The sequence below is a fragment of the Pimephales promelas genome, chromosome 22 (genome assembly GCF_988280905.1).
Source record: "Pimephales promelas chromosome 22, fPimPro1.hap1.1, whole genome shotgun sequence".
Taxonomy (NCBI): domain Eukaryota; kingdom Metazoa; phylum Chordata; class Actinopteri; order Cypriniformes; family Leuciscidae; genus Pimephales; species Pimephales promelas.
Window position 1 is genome coordinate 13,121,406 of NC_142790.1, and position 17,406 is coordinate 13,138,811.

The window sequence follows — 17,406 nt, forward strand, 5'->3', positions numbered from 1 at the left end:
TATTGTTTTTCCATCACCATGTTCCTTTATGGCCTCAACATTCAATAGAAATGACATTTAGTATACAATATATACTTGTCAGTACATTTGGTAGCACACTTTAAAGACAATAGAAGTAATTATGAATATAAAGCAAACTATAAAGGTAATTATGAAGCATACAAAAAAGTACTTAAATCCTACTTCAGTGAGTCAAAAAGCACTATAAAGTTCAGCTAATTGCATTTAACACACATTTAAACTATAATACAGTTTATTTTATAATTATACATGCAAATGCGTGCCCAAAAACATTACATACATTTTGCAATTGTATTGTATAAAGTGTACTCTTGTTTTACAAGCATATAGCTTCAATGTATAGATTATACAAAGTCTAATATGTACTATGCTTTGATATCATATATTTTTTGTCTGAATAGATATTTCCTCAGTACTGAGGATGACCCTAAAAGAAGACATCTCTACAGGTACATATGGCACATATATGCAAGTCTTGGTTGATGCTGTCGCAGGCTTGTTCTCGCTGACAGTGTTAATGTGTCTGTGGTTGTTCCAGCGCAGACACAGTGGGCTCCTTCAACCGCCGCTGTCTGTCCTGTGATTTCACTGACATCTGTGGGTATGTCAGTGGCTCCTTCAGTCCCAGCATGGACTACTTTCTGCTCAACTGTAAAGGTAGACATCTCTTTTGATCTCAGTATGTCATGTATTTCGATAGTCCACTTTAAACATTCTTCTATAAGTAACTTTGCACTTTACAACTACACATCAACTAACTCTCATCAGATTATTAGTAGACAGTTGTAGACTCTTAGGTTACGGTTAGGTGTTAGTGTTCGCGTTTGTAGAATAAATTGAGTTACTTATAGTTAGTTGGAGGAGAATCAAAATAAAGAGTTAACGGATATTACAGTTTTTCTCGATTGTTTACACACATTTTCTGGTACTTGAGACACAATGACCACAACACGTAACTCATTCACCAACTCCCTGAACCAATTCTGCTGAACTACAAGCACAATTCCTGCTTTACACTCAAATTGCAGTTCTAAAATGCACGTTTTTTTAAAACACTACACACAATTCTCTGCATTTGGCACAATTTTCATGCAGAAAATCTCTTGTTTTCATGAGGAACACACTGCCATTCAAATATTCACACTGACTCGTCACATGGGCAAACACATTTGACACAGTTTTACAGCATAAAGCTTTAGCATAAAATACCAAAATCAAAGAGAGGATGCAGCATAGATATTTTTTTATTTCTTTTTTTACTGTAACAGCATAAAAAATTCTATTGTTTTGCATGTAGACCACTCTATGTGCAACTTTGTGTTGGTGGGGTTGTACTTGTACAAAATGTGGGATCTATCTCCCATTGATTTTGTGGGAAAAATAAAATATATTTGTTACCGTGTATTTGTGTGTTCTGGGTATAAAAAACTATATTCTCGAATATTTTACAACACACTTATGTATGTAATGTCTGTAGTAAGTGTAACACTGAACAAAAAAGGCCTAAGTCATTATGATGAATGGAGAAGAAGTGTTTTCCATTGATCATAGTGTTTTACATTGAGCACATCAGTGTTCAACTGGTTCTTATAAATGTCTATTCATATGATGGTTTGTGTGTGTCATTTGAAAACAAAATAACATTTTGAGAAGAAATAACATTGTTTCGAATGTAAAGTTTCATTTTGCAGGAGAATTGAGGGGTTTTGCCAATTGTGTGAGTGTTTTTAGATTTGTGTGTAGAGTTCTGAGAATATGAGGCATTCTTTCAGAAAATGTGTGTAAACAATCGAGAAAAACTGTAAGCAGACTATTAATACTCTAATGAGAGTTATTTGACATGTAGTTGCAAAGTTACTCATAGGTCTTAAAATGTCTAAAGTGGACTATCAAAATAGTGTTACCGTAATTAGTATTGTAGAAAATAGGGTTTACGTTTTTTTTGTTTTATATATATATATATATATATATATATATATATATACTTTAAAATCCTCTTTGACCTCACCACAACCCAGACACATTTTCATTAAACACTTGTGAGTTGAATGTCGATTTGGCTGGATGTTCTATCATCTTCTGATAAGCTTTATGCATCCGTGTTCAGTGTGTCATCATTCAGTGCTTCAGAATAGGAAATAAAGAAAGGGATGGAGACGGTGAGAGTGGACTCATTGTCAGAGAGCACAGTGTTATTGTTCAGCTGTGAAGGTTCCATGCTGCAAAGTGCATTGATTATTTGCAAGGCTTGTTTGTATAACAGCTGAATTGTTCGGTAGGCAGTCTGGAAGGTCTGAATGCTGCTATGGTCATATATTGAACTGTCATGAGCGAACTCCTTGAGCAATGACGTGTTTATGATCAGTGTTGTTGTGGCACTCATAAAAGCTTCTTCGCAGATGCTCGTTAACAGAAGATTTTATGCACCTTTTTCAGTTTAGTTACACAGCAGTCTTTTAAAACAAAATAATGAATTAACTGTTGTTGAGTGTTTGCTAACATGTACAGCTGAACATGTACAGTACATAATCATGCACCATTGACTATTACTTTTAAAAATTGTTTAGGTTTTTGGTTACACTTTTATTTCGATGGTCAGCTTTAGACACTCTGCTAACTATAAGTAACTTTGCAACTATATGTCTCATAGAGTATTAGTTGACTGTTAGGTTAGAGTGTGAGTTAGTAGAATGTCTAGATTTAGTAGGTAGACAAGTAGAAATCGAAAGTTAGATCATACATTGATATATATTTCTGTCAGGACCACTATCGTCAAATACGATTGACAATTAGCATACGGTTTGGATTGGCGGTGTGGTTCTGTTCTGGTTGAGAACTGGCAGAGATGGCAGCAATAACCCTTAGGGAAAACAGAACAGAACCAACATGAATGTATTGCAGATATCATTAATTCAAGATTTTAAAGTATAACTTAATTCGAGAATTTATTCTGATTCAAGGAGAATCAAATTGCCAAATACTGACTGGACGAGAGGTTGAGTTGGGGATGGGGGAGGGTTATTCGCTCCTGAGAAACGCAATAGCTGCTGATAATACTGAAGGAGCTGATATATGTAGTGATTGGCGTCGTATTCCTATTGGTAGATGTGGATCAGCTGATGCGAGTTGACTAACGTGACCTGCCATTATTGTGTGACTTCCCATTATTTCCATATTTTCCCAAAAATAAGAATATACACTCACTCATATTAGAATGTTTATTTATTATAAAAACCATATATAATGATTAATATATATATATATATATATATATATATATATATATAGACACTAGCCAAATGTTAATGTTAACTTATTTCATCACAAAAAAGGCTAAGTTAACTATAGTATGAAAGTAATAGTAATTTTACTATAAAATTAAAGATACATTAAACAAAATGTAGTTAATATTTAATTTGTTATTATTATTATTTTACTATAAAGACATATGGGAACATTCTCGTTTAAAAAGACCTTAAAGTTTATTGTGATTTATTTTTTATAAAATGCATCATCTTTTATAAAAGTTGGTATGTATTTTTTTTTTTATTTTTTTTTTTTTTTCAAATTTAAAATCTGGTGTCTATTTTTATGTGGAATGTAATTAGCTTGTATCCAAACTGAACAAAACGATTTCGATTACACCAATATAAAAATGCATATTAATTAAATTACACTATATTAGTGTGTATATACACAGTAAAATTGCACTGCTGAATGTGTTACGTGCTGAAGTTTAATACTTTATAGGTTTGGGTTTATTCAAATAAACCCCACTGATAATAATTTCAAATTGGTCATCAAAGTCAACAGTTGTGATACAAGTATAGGCCTACTGTATTCAGATATGAAAGAATTATTCTGTGAGACACAAACAGGGTTATTATCATTAACTAAAGACATTGAAAAACTTTGTAAGTGCTTGAAATAAAATAAAATTAAATAGATATTTAAAAAAAATTAGCTTTAGTTGTCAAGGCAACATTTATTTAAAATACTGAAATAACGAAAACTAAATAAGCAACATAAAAAAAACTTAAACTTGTGTTTTTAAAAACCAAAATAAAATGTCAAAAACACAAAACAACATGCAACAAAAATACATAAAAATAAATACCACAATAACACAATGGTTATAGCCCCCTATTGGAGAATTACTGATTTAAAAACTTTCAAAAAAGCATTTGTTAGAATGATAAAAAGCAATGATTGTCTTGTATCATTATTTATTGATTGTGTTTGTGTGGTGTCAGGTCCTGGAGTTCCGTATGTGGCAGTTTACAGCACCTACGACAGACAGAGTGAGTATCCAGCAGTGTGTGTGTGTGTGGTCTGATGTGTGTGTGTGATCTGATCTGTAGGGACATGCACCTGCCATTTGACTTGAATTGATTTGATTTGATTGAATGTCGTCAACACATTGGGTCTCATTCATGAAACACAAGCAGAACGAATTTGTGTGTAAATCGTGTGTAAAGTGGTTCTGAAGTAAATTTTAAAAAAAAAATTCGGATTCATTAAAATGTTTGTATTTTCCATATGTTAGTTGGTACGCAAGAAATCTACACCTGCTCCCAGCCACGCGTAAATGGTGCGCTTGACATCCGAACGTTTTGCTCATACCTAGCACACCATCCAGTTTCAGTAAATGCAAATCATTCATGTAATCCAACACAAACAGATTAAGTAAACTTAAATTTTACATATATTTAAGCAGATTGAACACAATCAAATTAAGTTTGGAAAATTGTGTTGCTTAAGCTCAAGTAATTTGAACAAGCATGAAAAATTTCTAACATCAAGCCTATATATACTTCATGCCCTATGCTATAAATGCTGGCTGAAATGTAATGTATTCACTCCGAGAGTTGTCATGGCTAAAATCCCTTTGTGGGAGACTCTTGACAAATCTGAGTAGACCGCTTTCAATGTTTTGATGGTGCCTGCAGGGGCTCAGTGTTTGCACTTTTGCGGAAGATAAATCAATAAATGTCATCCTAATGGTAGTCCATGAACAATAAAATGGGTCAAGAGAATGTACTTAAACATTTAAAAAAAAAAAAAAAAAAAATCTCACGTACTTCACCTTTAAGCACTCAAAAGAAGTGAGAAGTTCAGGAAAATGCTCTCATTACCAACCTTTACACAGCCACACATTCTCTCTCTCACACACACACACACTCATTGCACTATATTCCCACAGCATGTCAATTGACGAGCAGAGCTCCTCCCAGGCCTACCATATGCCACGATGTGATTGAGTCTCCATACACACGCTTGCGCTGGCACACAGAGAGCACTCACAGATGATTGGATTATTGCCAGACACACCATTACTTCCATAAACTATGACCTCTCTGTGTAAGAGGCTGGTAATTGTGTTATGTATATTATATCCTGTAAGCCCACAGATATCACAACAAGCGCGTGATTCAGTGTGACGGTCCATCACAGAAGTCATTTCACAGCGCTCACATCTGTGTGTGTGTAGAATGTTTATGAACACTGTTTGTTTGCAAGTTCATCTAAAGTTCTTGCTCTGTCATTTTGATTTTTTTTTTTCCTCCATCCCCTTCACTGCTGGATTATTTCAATAAATGATATATGACACCAAGGTCAAAGTCAGATGACTTACACACAACTCATACGGATCTTTCTCCATGTTTACGTACAAATCATTGCTGGGGCTTTTCTTTGTCTGTGTGTGTGTGTGTGGGGTTTTTTTTTTTAAATGTGCAGCTATGCCAATGGCACTGGTGCAGTGGGAGCAAGTGTGCTTTCCTGGGCTTAAGTCTGAGCAGGCGCTGATAAGCCAGTCTTAAAATGAAACCCTCCACCACAATGTGCTCTTAATTGTTTCGTGCACTTCCAGGGCTCTATCGCTGCTGCGCAGAATGGAAGGTCTCTGTGTTTACAGCCGCACACATGATATCTGCTCATTTTAGTCCCTCTCTATCAGAAAAGCCAGCTGCTCTCGGCCTCTCACAACCTCTGAACATCTACAACTGTTTATCCTGCAACTGTTTCTCCTTTCTGTCCCGGAGCAATTAGCTGCTCGTTTCGGCATGTTTGAGGAGGTTTTGTGTTTGCAGATACTTAGTTTGAGATAAACAATAGATTTTTCCTTGATTTGTTTAAAAGCTCTTAAAGGAATAATTCTCCCTAAAATTACATTTATTCAGTAATGCGATTATAATATAATGCATTCAACACAAAGAGTTCAGATGCAAAAGCATCTAAATGCCATTCGAAATTTTCTTCTTTAATGATGATTTTTATCAAACTTGTATATTTATGTTCAGTTATTTCACTTAAATAACAATTAATAGGTAATTGTCATTGCCATTTAAGTGAAATTACTGAACTTAAATATACAAGTTTGATAAAAAATCATCATTAAAGAAGAAAATTTCAAATGGCATTTAGAGGCTTTTGCATCTGAACTCTTCATCTGTAAAGAGGTGTTTAGCAGAATGTTCACGCTGCTTTTTCTTATTAAGACATAAACAAAACACCATAAAAGTTGACTTCAGTATAGGCATATTTTAACTTTAAAGAAATATTATTTTCATTATTTTCTTTAAAGAAATATTTATATTTCAGAAATAAACATTTTCAGTACAAGTTAGTAAGTGCTTTTGAAGAATTTAGCCTCTTACAATGGAAGTCAATGACACATTTTTGGAGGATTTGTAAATGTAAATAAATGTAAATAGTATGTGTTAAACGTTGTGTTGTTTTATTATTTGAGCTATTATTTGCATTTTACATTTTTACATTTTAGGATTTTCAGCTGCTGTATTGGTAACAATGTTGTAATTGGCTATACAGTGTGTGCACAGAAAATGTTTTACACTGAAATTAGGGTTAAAGGGAGTTCACTTTAAAATTAATTTTTGATATGTTTTAGCTTACCTCAAGGGCATCCAAGATGTAGGTGTCTTTGTTTTCACAGTATTTTCATTTTTGATATTTTTCGGTCAAACCGTTGTTGTCTGTCAGTCATATAATGCAGGTTTAGGGGGTCTACCTCAAAGAGCATGCACAGAGAAGTCAAAATTAAATATGATTTTAATGACTTGTGAATGTAAGTACACACTGATGGCCTAAGACACGAAACGAGCGGTTTGTGTGAGAAAACGAACAGTATTTATAAAGTTTTTACCTCTTGTTAACAGCTATGTCGAACTGATCTGAATCAGATGTCCAACTGAACCGAATTGAACCGCGTCCTTTCACTAAACATATTTAGATATATCGAAATCGTCTGTGATTTCCTGTATATCTAAATATGATCATAAAATCATATTTAATTTTGACTTCTCTGTGCATGCTCTTTGAGGTGGACGGAAAAATGTAAAAATTGAAAATACTGTGGAAACAAAGACACCTACATCTTGGATGCCCTTGAGGTAAGCTAAAACATATCAAAAATGTATTTCAAAGTGAACTATCCCTTTAAACACTTGCATTGATTACAGTCGGTTGCAATTCTATTTTAACAGTGAGTATTTTACAAATTGTTTTCAAATTGGCCCCATTTACTTTCAATTGAAAGTGCCTCCAAGCATGCAACATTTTAGATTTTTTAAAGAAAAGGAAAGAAGCCTAAATGTATTTGAGATAATCAACATAATACTGGAGCCTGGAATATTCCTTAAGAGTAACAGACCACAATTCAAAGTCATTATTTACAGAAAATTGTTCCCATGCCATACCTTATAAATCTAATTTGCTCTCATATATACTGTAGACCTGGGTCATATGCGCAATGCAAAATGTTGGTTGTTGATGCAAAGTTTGAATATGTTTTAGGATTTATGATAGAGGGCAAGATTGTGGAGTGTAAGAAGCATGAATATTTGGCTAAATAAAGAAAACCATACCGGTTTAGGAGGTTTGGAGCTGGGGGGAGCTGTTTTTTAATCATAAAATTATTGTTTTTTTTGTTTCTCCCTGCAGAGGTGCGTGACATCGAATTGAATCTGCGCTTGAATAGAACGCTGAACTCGCTGCAGATGCCGAGAGTGGAATACACAGAGATAAACATAGAGGATTACAGTATGTTAACCAAAACTGCTGGTTTTTAACTGCTCCAAAATGATTTAAGAGGGATAATAATATAATATAGATGCAGATGGATGTCTCTCATTGTCATACACAGGACTCAGCATGCAGATCCTGAAACCTGCAGGCTTCATAGAAACCTCACACTACCCACTTCTGCTCCTCATGTGAGTAAATGGCAATTTCATGAAACATTTTCTTTTCTTTATAGGCCCTATGTCTTTCTACATAACCAACGCACATTTGATATGTAAAATGTGTCAGTGTCCTAACAGTTTCTCTGAACTCTCCCGAACTTCCATGGTTAAATCCCTCATTACAAAAACTCATTATCAACCCTTCACTTGCATGCTATTTTCCAACCTGAGTCCCACTTATAATGTTAGTCAAGGTTTATTGCACATAAAACCTAATTTAGTTACTAATTTACCCAGTTTTCCACTGTTTCTTCACATTTCTGTATGTAAATTACCTCTTTTACTATTGACTAAAAAATAGTGACCAATATACTGTAAATGCCAATATTTGCTTATTTTCAATTATGATTTTCAATTATATCTCTGGAATTGTATTTGATTTATGTTGATAAGGGGCAGATATTATAAGTTTATCTTCTTTTTGCTCCTTTTTATTTCCTTTTTATTAAAAGAATGAAATAAAAATACGAACGGGTTGGTTAAGATAAATGATGAGTTCACCAAATATCAGCTCCAAATTATTCCAACAGCCTTGTAAATGTTTTAATAAATATGAATAAATTAAATAAAAAAATTTATAAAATAATTATAAAAAATAAAAACAAAATTAAAATGTAAAAAAAAAATGTGGAGAACAAAAAATTTAACAAATATATTTTAAATTATGTCATAACGGGTGGCTGTATAAAGTGCACAACGATGAGAAAAATCTAACAGAAACACTTCATTTAACAATACTATCACAGAAAAACACTACCCCCTAAACGCAAACGAGAACGAACAATGAACAGAGGAAATAAGAGTAATCAACAGAACTAAAAACAGGTGAGGAACTTATGAATAACCACGGAAACTTACGAAAAGAATGAAAACGAAACCAAAACAGCATTAGAACATAACAGTTATGCTATGTATTTTACCGATTTTAGTAAATATTTTATAAAATTATATTTATCTGCATCTTAATAGGCCAATACAATCAATAATTCTCAACCACTTGCATCAAAGGAATAACAACGTCATGCCAAGTTGCTGAATACCAAATAGGTGTCATTAATATGTAAATGAAGCAGTCAAATGTTAAAGCGCTCATTATTGAGACAATTTCTACACTCTTTCATTTAGCAATTAAGTTTAAATAAAAGGTTCGGGAAAGAAGCTTTAAATCCTGAACTTTATAATTTGCCTGTAGTACAGTAGGGTCTATTATATCACAGAGCAAATCCTGTTTCCCATGATATGAGGCCTTTAAAGTGTGTGGTGCAGGTCATCCTATTAACACACAAACAGCAGTTCCTCTCCTGCACTGCGCTTCAGGTCTCATCAAGAGGAAGAGTGCAACTCTGAAATGGACTTGAGTCTGTGCTATTAATCTTGTCTTTTCAGCCGTACACTGTCAGCCACTGTAATTACACCACAAATGAGTTCACCTGAAGCCGGCCTTCAATTAACCCACCCGCCGCACACATCATGCATACCGCGGTACACAATCACCTGTGCTCTCTAAAGAGACGCCAGTGCAGGAACCGTAGATGGTGTGTTAGGACTGTAGTCAATATACTTAGTGACTGTGTCTTAAAACCCAGTGAGCTGCCTAACTACCTTTGTGAAAAACTGATTATTATAGAAGTAATGTAATGTTTTCATATTAAATGCAATCGAATGAAAATGTGTGATAGTTTAAATATATATTAAATGTAATTAGCTGATCTTTAGTTCTGTCAAGGCCACTATCGTCAAATACGATTGGCTTTATGCACAGCTTCACTACTTCCTGAATTTCAGCCAGCTCCCTGTTTCCTGTCTGCCATTATTGGACATATTGATTAATTCAGGTGTGCTTGACCTCAGTAGTCACGGCAACAATAATCAAACACACCTGAATTAATCAATTTTGCCCAATAATGGCAGACAGGAAACAAGGAGCTGGCTGAAGTCCAGGAAGTAGTGCAGCTGTGCATAAAGCCCATTAGCATACAGTTTGGATTGACGAGCTGCTGATAATACTGAAGGAGCTGATATATGTATGCAGTGATAGGCGTCGTATTCCTATTGGTAGACGTGGATCAGGTGATGCAAGCTTGACTAACGTGACCTGCCAGGACTGATGCTACGCTTGATTAACAAGCGTGCTTTTTTAACACACTTAAATAGGATTTAAGTATCTTTTTATGTAATTTCATAATTACATCTATTGTCATTGAAAATGTATTACAGTGTATGCCATAGGGGTGGAGGAACGATACCCTCATGTCACGATTCGATAAATGTCGCGATACTGAACTCACAATATTATTGCGATATTCCAAGACATGGTAAAAGGTTAATGAAAAATGTACTGTTGATTCAAATGCTAAATCTGGTTTTACATTGTGGGTGTAAATGAATAAGCCTGACCCAATGCACAGGACAATGGTGACACCATTTAATATTAAAAAATGTTCATGATTCTGAAGCTGAAAATGCAGATTTTGCTCTCTGTAACTGACCACATATATTTCAAATAATGTTGGCCACTTTTTACTGGTAAAATAAGACATTTAGACCATTTTGCAAGATGTAAACAAAACTGGTCCAGAAGCACTTCCTGTTTCAGTTTTTTAACACTACATAAAAGCTGGGATAAAATACAACCAACAGAACATGTAAAACTGAATCAAAAAGTTAAACATCTTTAAGATTTTTTCTTTACATGTGAAATAAAGAAAACAGTTACAAACTGAAACAGGAAGTGTTTCTGGACCAGTGTTGTTTACATCTTGCAAACATATTCAATAATATATATAGGAGTGTAATGAAGTATTGACACTAAAACTCTGAAAACTTGAATTTTTTACTCACACAGTATTTTTTTTTTTTATTTTAGTTTGGATGAACTATACACAATACACATTGTCACGATTTGTATTGTGATATATTGTAACACAATATATAGTTACACCCCTAGTATGTCGAATGTACTGACAAGCATTTATGGTAAACTCTTTATAATCTCACATAAAATATGCTCTACAGTCATTTCTACTGAAACTTGTATGTTATGTATTTAAATATAGTTGTAATTGCACATTTGTCAGGATTATGTTTTATAAAATAAAATAAAATTGTATATAATATTATAAAATAAACAGTTCAGTTGCATTTTTTTTTCTTCCAGTTTGCATTTTTTTCACTTGGAACATTCCATAACATACAGAAGCTATCATTGCCATACATGTTTCCTAGATAGGCAGCTTACTAAATTGAAACCAAGCACAAATTAAATGCTAACCTAAATGCTTTGTCTTTTTTTCTATCTCTCTCAGTATAATAATATAAAATAAACAGTTAAAATTATAATCAAAGCAAGTAAATAACTCATGAAAGTAAGTTTACTTTAGTCACATTTTTTTTTCTTCCAGTTTGCATTTTTTTCACTTGGAACATTCCAGAACATGCCGTAGCTATACATGTTTCCTTGATAGGCAGCTTATTTAATTGAAACAGCCAGTTTGACCAAGCACAAATTAAATGCGAACCTAAATGCTTTGTCTTTTTTTCTGTCTCTCTCAGAGATGGGACTCCAGGCAGTCAGTCAGTCTCAGAGCAGTTCCACATTGACTGGGCGTCAGTGCTGGTCAGCAGTTTTGGGGTGGTTGCGGTCCGCTTTGACGGTCGTGGAAGTGGCTTCCAGGGGACTAACTTGCTCCATAAGGTGCAACGCAGGCTGGGAATGTTCGAGGAGAAAGACCAGCTGGATGTCCTCAGGTAGTTGTGCAGCCATCTGTGCCCTACACACAGTGAACATCCATCAGTGCCAACACACAGCTGCGCGAATGTACTGCATCTCCTTAACCGCGTGGCAGATCTTCAGTCATTTACACGTCATTTATCAACGCGTTCTCATCCCAAAGCGCCATATAGGACGCTTTTGCAAAAGCGTAAATATCCAACGCACATGGCACCCTTTAACGCCTAATGAGACGCTTCGGTTAATGGTTAAGTTTAGGTATGGTGTGGGGTAAGGGTTAGACCACTAGGGGGCGCCATCTGCCCAAATATATCTGCGTCTCATTTCACGTTAAAGGGTGCCATGTGCGTTGGATATTTACGCTTTTGCAAAAGCGTCCGATATGGCGCTTTGGGATGAGAACGGGCTCCATTTATACCATGGCCTGACTTAAAGGGCTCCATCTTGCACCCGGCGCAAATTACTTTATACATAAACGTATGTGTCATTCCTACTTTGCACGCACGCAAAGTGAGATTTTTCCCTCAAAAGACGCACGTCGGTAAACTAGGAAATGAACTTGCGCTCCCTGGGCGGATCGGCGTAAAAAGGAGGCGTGTTTCAGCGCAAACATTACCTGGTGGTAATTTACACTTCCAGAAAACAATTGCGCCACTGACCAGAAAAAAACTGGTCTAAAGTCAGTGGCGCGTTGCGCGTTGTTCATAATGCTATTTTAAGCGCGCATGCTTGGCCATAATGTAGCGGGTGCACAACGTGCATACACTGATTCTCTCATCAACACAGATGCAGCAGTTTTTATTTTTTGCAAATCATACATTATAACAAGGAAAAATATTAACACATGAGGGAAATCATTGTGGTTTACACGAAGATGAAATAACCAAATTACCCATTTTTTAAGGCTAATTGTAGGCTACTAAAGGATCAGACCTGTTTGCCCAATAGTGGCAAGAAACATACGTATATAATGTTTAACCGACGCTGATGTACGAGGGTTTCTCCCATCCCCATACAACGTCACTTCTCTGTCTTTCACTGCCCTAACAAGAACGTCAGTCTCATCGGCTGTGAACGCTCCTGGCGCGCGCCTGGTAAACCCGCCATTATAATAACAATCCGTCATGCAACATGCGCTCCTGTTCTTAAAGGGTATGTTGGATGGCGCTCGGATTGGTTTATTTCACGTTATGCCCAAACTACACCTATGAATAATGAAGCTACTTACGACCAACCCCTTTTAGATTTGCGCCAGGCGCAAGAGTCATTTATCCCGCCGGACCCGCCCACAAAGTTACTTGCGCTTTGACACTTGCGTTTCAGATCGTTAAAATAGGGCCCAAAAACTCAGTGAAATGATTGACACTGACTATTCAGTATGTGAGAAGGTCCTACAGTGCAGTAGCGGTTCTAGGCACGGGCGAACCGGGCACGAAGGGGGTCTCGCCCTGGGTGTAATTCAAAGTAGAACCGCCACTGCTACAGTGGCAGACCGTTAAACATTTTGTCTTTTGTCTCTGGCAGTGTTATGATGCAGGAGCCATATATTGACAAGACTAGAATTGGAGCTTTTGGGCAGGTAAATACATACTGCATTTTACTGTTATTATCTGTCCAGCCTCTCTCACACGCACATGCATACAGAAAGTACATTTTTAAGATCTGTACAAACATCTTATCTGTTCTTCGCTGTCTCTTAAAGGTCCCGTTCTTCGTAATCCCATGTTTCAAAGTTTAGCTAGTGTGCAATGTTGTTGTTATAGTGTAAATAATATCTGTAAAATTATAAAGCTCAAAGTTCAATGCCAAGCGAGATATTTAACAGAAGTAGCCTTCATCGAACGGTCCGTTTGGACTACATCCCTCTACTTCCTTTTTTAATGACGTCAGTAGAACCGTTTTTTGACTAACATCCGCCCACAGGAATGCTCCCTCAACTTGTGCACGTCTTATAATTTACTGTGTTTACTCTGCTCTTAAAGGGATAGTTCACTTTGAAATTAATTCTTGATATGTTTTAGCTTACCTCAAGGGCATCCAAGATGTAGGTGTCTTTGTTTCCACAGTTTTTTTAACATTTTTTACATTTTTTTAGTCAAACCGTTGTTGTCTATCAGTCATACACTGGAGCCTAAGGGGGTCCAACAAAAAGCATGCACAGAGAAGTCAAAATTAAACATGATTTAATGACTCGTAAATGTAAGTACACATTGATGGCCTAAGACACGAAACAAGCGGTTTGTGTGAGAAAACGAACAGTATTTATATCGTTTTTACCTCGTGTAATCACAGTGACGTCCAAGTGATCTGAATCAGTTTTGCAATGTCCAACTGAACCGAACTGAATCAGTTCAATATTACGCCGGAAGTGATCGCTTGCGTGTGACGTCACTCAATATTTACACAGAGATGTTTTACCTTTTACTAAACATATTTAGATATACCGAAATCGTATTCCATTGCGGTTTCCCGTATATCTAAATATTTTTAGTGAAAGGTAAAACTTCCGAAATCTCTGTAGAAACAAAGAGTGACGTAGGCGTGCAAGCGATCACTTCCAGCGCATGCGCAGACCGAAGCGCCCGTGCCGTCAGATCATTTTGTCATGGCTATGATTACAAGAGGTAAAAACAATATAAATACTGTTCGTTTTCTCACAAAAACCGCTCGTTTCGTGTCTTAGGCCATCAATGTGTACTTACATTTACGAGTCATTAAATCATGTTTAATTTAGACTTCTCTGTGCATGCTTTTTGTTGGACCCCCTTAGGCTCCAGTGTATGACTGATAGACAACAACGGTTTGACTGAAAAATGTAAAAAATGTTGAAAATACTGTGGAAACAAAGACACCTACATCTTGGATGCCCTTGAGGTAAGCTAAAACATATCAAAAATTAATTTCAAAGTGAACTATCCCTTTAAGGTGATTTTCTGAAGTAAAACTGATGCTTCATCTTTTGTGTGATGTACAATAAACTTTATTAAACTCATCAGTATATGTTTGATCATCATTCAGACTTGTAGGCTATTAATAAATTATATATACATACAAGCAGTTGACAAATACGTTATAATAACAGTAATTAAACTACTAAACTATACCTGTTCCATCTCTATACAGCACTCTGACTCTGTAGGCATTATTGTCCGACTCGAAATGAACACCTTTACTGAGAGTTTCTGATATTATCATCATTTCGTGAGATGAAATTGTCCTGAGAGACTTGAAGCTCCGCCCCCTGTGCAGGCAGCAGCAGCTTATTTGCATTTAAAGGGCACACACTTTATACCGCTTGTTTCTCTGAGCCCCAAAAATGACAATTTAAACATGCTGTAAAAAAATGATCTTTTGGGTATTTTGAGCTGAAACTTCACATACACATTCTGGGGACATCAGAGACTTATTTTACATCTTGTGAAAAGGGGTATAATAGGGGACCTTTAAGGCAGCATTCTAACTGAAAGGGAATTGAATGGGCCTATTTACTGTACACTTGTCACAACATACTTTTACTGATTACAGATTGCTGTCTGATTTGTTAAAACTGTTTCATTTACTCTTGGCCACATAAATGCCTAATGCATTCTCATCCTAGGGCGTCATATAGTGACACTTTTGAAATTTTGTCTAAATCCAACGCACATGGCACCCTTTAGCGTCAAAATATAACACGCACAGAGCTTTGTTCGGTTATGGTAGGTTTAGGTCTGGGGTAGGGTTAGGGTCCTTCTGGCCCATATATATCTGCGTCTCATATTGACGCTAAAGGGTGCCATGTGCGTTGGATGTAGACGAAATGTCAAAAGCGTCAGTATATGACGCCTTGGGATGAGACCGGGCTGAAATGCCACAGATGTGGTGGGCCATATCCGTGGCAATGTGTTTTGCAGTAGCGCTGTCATATCCAGCTACTGTGAGCCAGTATAACATGCTCTCACATGATTATTTTTGATCATTTTGTAAAATGTACATATGCTTCAACAACTAAATGCATTTACTGTACACTTGTCCAGTTTCATTTGGAATGTGTCTCAAGTGATTGGATTTAAAGCATTTCAGTGGGCATTCACACTTGGTCTTTTCACGATTGAATAGCATTTTGCTGCCTTGATTGACGACTTAAAATATCTAAATAGGCAGCTCACTAGGTTTTGGAACATTGTCTGCGACCATTGAGGGTTCACTTAAAAGTGTGACTCATCCAACAGCAGTTGTGATGACGAGAGAGTCTACAGAGCCTGTATTTCTTTCAGCATGTCACATAAACTCTTCCTCTCGCTAACTTCAGTCCTGAAGAAGAGCAGAACAAATTGGTTTCATGCAGTAAGAAGAACTTAAATGAGACCATCTACCATTTTTGGCTACATCTTCGTTTTTTCCAATGCCTATTTCTTTCCTCGAAAGATTGATTTTTTTCGCTGGATTATATAATGCATGTTCAAAGGCTGAATTTCTGCCTCACTTTAATGAGCACAGACATTATCAGAAACTTCAGTAACTCGTAATGAGAGTGCGATCTCAGAGCTCTTGAGTTGAGTGTCTTGTGTTTCAGGTGTATGGGGGTTACATCACCAGCCTTCTGCTCAGCTCTGAGGACTCCATGCTCAAGTGTGCTGCAGTGCTCTCGCCCATCACAGACTTTGCGCTATATGGTAGGGGTTGTGTGTGTTTGTTTGTGTGTGCTTTTTCACACCGGTATCACTGCGTAAACATGGTTTATGAGGACATTTATGAGTCCTTGTAATCAAAATGGCTTAAAAAGCATACTAAACAAATGTAAAAAATGTAGAAAGTTTTCTGTGATATAGGTTTAGTAGTGGGGTTACTATTTAAAAACCATTATGCCTATGGAATTTCCTCATAATGATAGGCGCATATGGATTCCTCATGTACCAGTTTTGGGCCAGATCTGGGATCTGTTGTCTGGGACCCCAAAAAAGCATGATGCTTTTAAAAGTCTGATGGATTTTATCCAGAGGTTTAAAGGGATAGTTCACTTTAAAATACATTTTTGGTATGTTTTAGTTTACCTCAAGGGCATCCAAGATGTAGGTGTCTTTGTTTCCGCAGTAGATTCAATTTTGATATGTTTTGGTCAAACCGTTCTTGTCTGTCAGTCATATAATGCAGGTCTATGGTCACCACCTCAAAGAGCATGCACAGAGAAAGTCCAAATAAACATGATTTTATGACTTGTAAATGTAAGTACACACTGATGGCCTAAGACACGAAACGAGCGGTTTGAGTGAGAAAACGAACAGTATTTATATCGTTTTTACCTCTTGTAACCACAGCCACGTCCAAGTGATCTGAGGGCGTGGGTGCTTTGTGGCTGTGGTAACTGTTCGTTTTGTCACACAAACCGCTCGTTTCGTGTCTTAGGCCATC

At 36.2% G+C, this 17,406-nt stretch overlaps 1 protein-coding gene across 3 annotated transcripts in view; it reads left to right on the forward strand.

The window, feature by feature from the left end:
* The window catches only part of dpp6a (dipeptidyl peptidase like 6a), a 474,269-nt gene that overhangs the window by 451,217 nt on the left and 5,646 nt on the right, over positions 1–17,406 (forward strand). For all 3 annotated transcript variants that reach the window (XM_039666636.2, XM_039666637.2, XM_039666635.2), the window contains 8 exons: positions 423–470; positions 560–678; positions 4,275–4,322; positions 7,984–8,082; positions 8,186–8,255; positions 11,838–12,032; positions 13,540–13,594; positions 16,571–16,670. In XM_039666636.2, the coding sequence (XP_039522570.1) occupies positions 423–470; positions 560–678; positions 4,275–4,322; positions 7,984–8,082; positions 8,186–8,255; positions 11,838–12,032; positions 13,540–13,594; positions 16,571–16,670 (734 nt within the window). The remainder of the gene's footprint in view (positions 1–422; positions 471–559; positions 679–4,274; positions 4,323–7,983; positions 8,083–8,185; positions 8,256–11,837; positions 12,033–13,539; positions 13,595–16,570; positions 16,671–17,406) is intronic.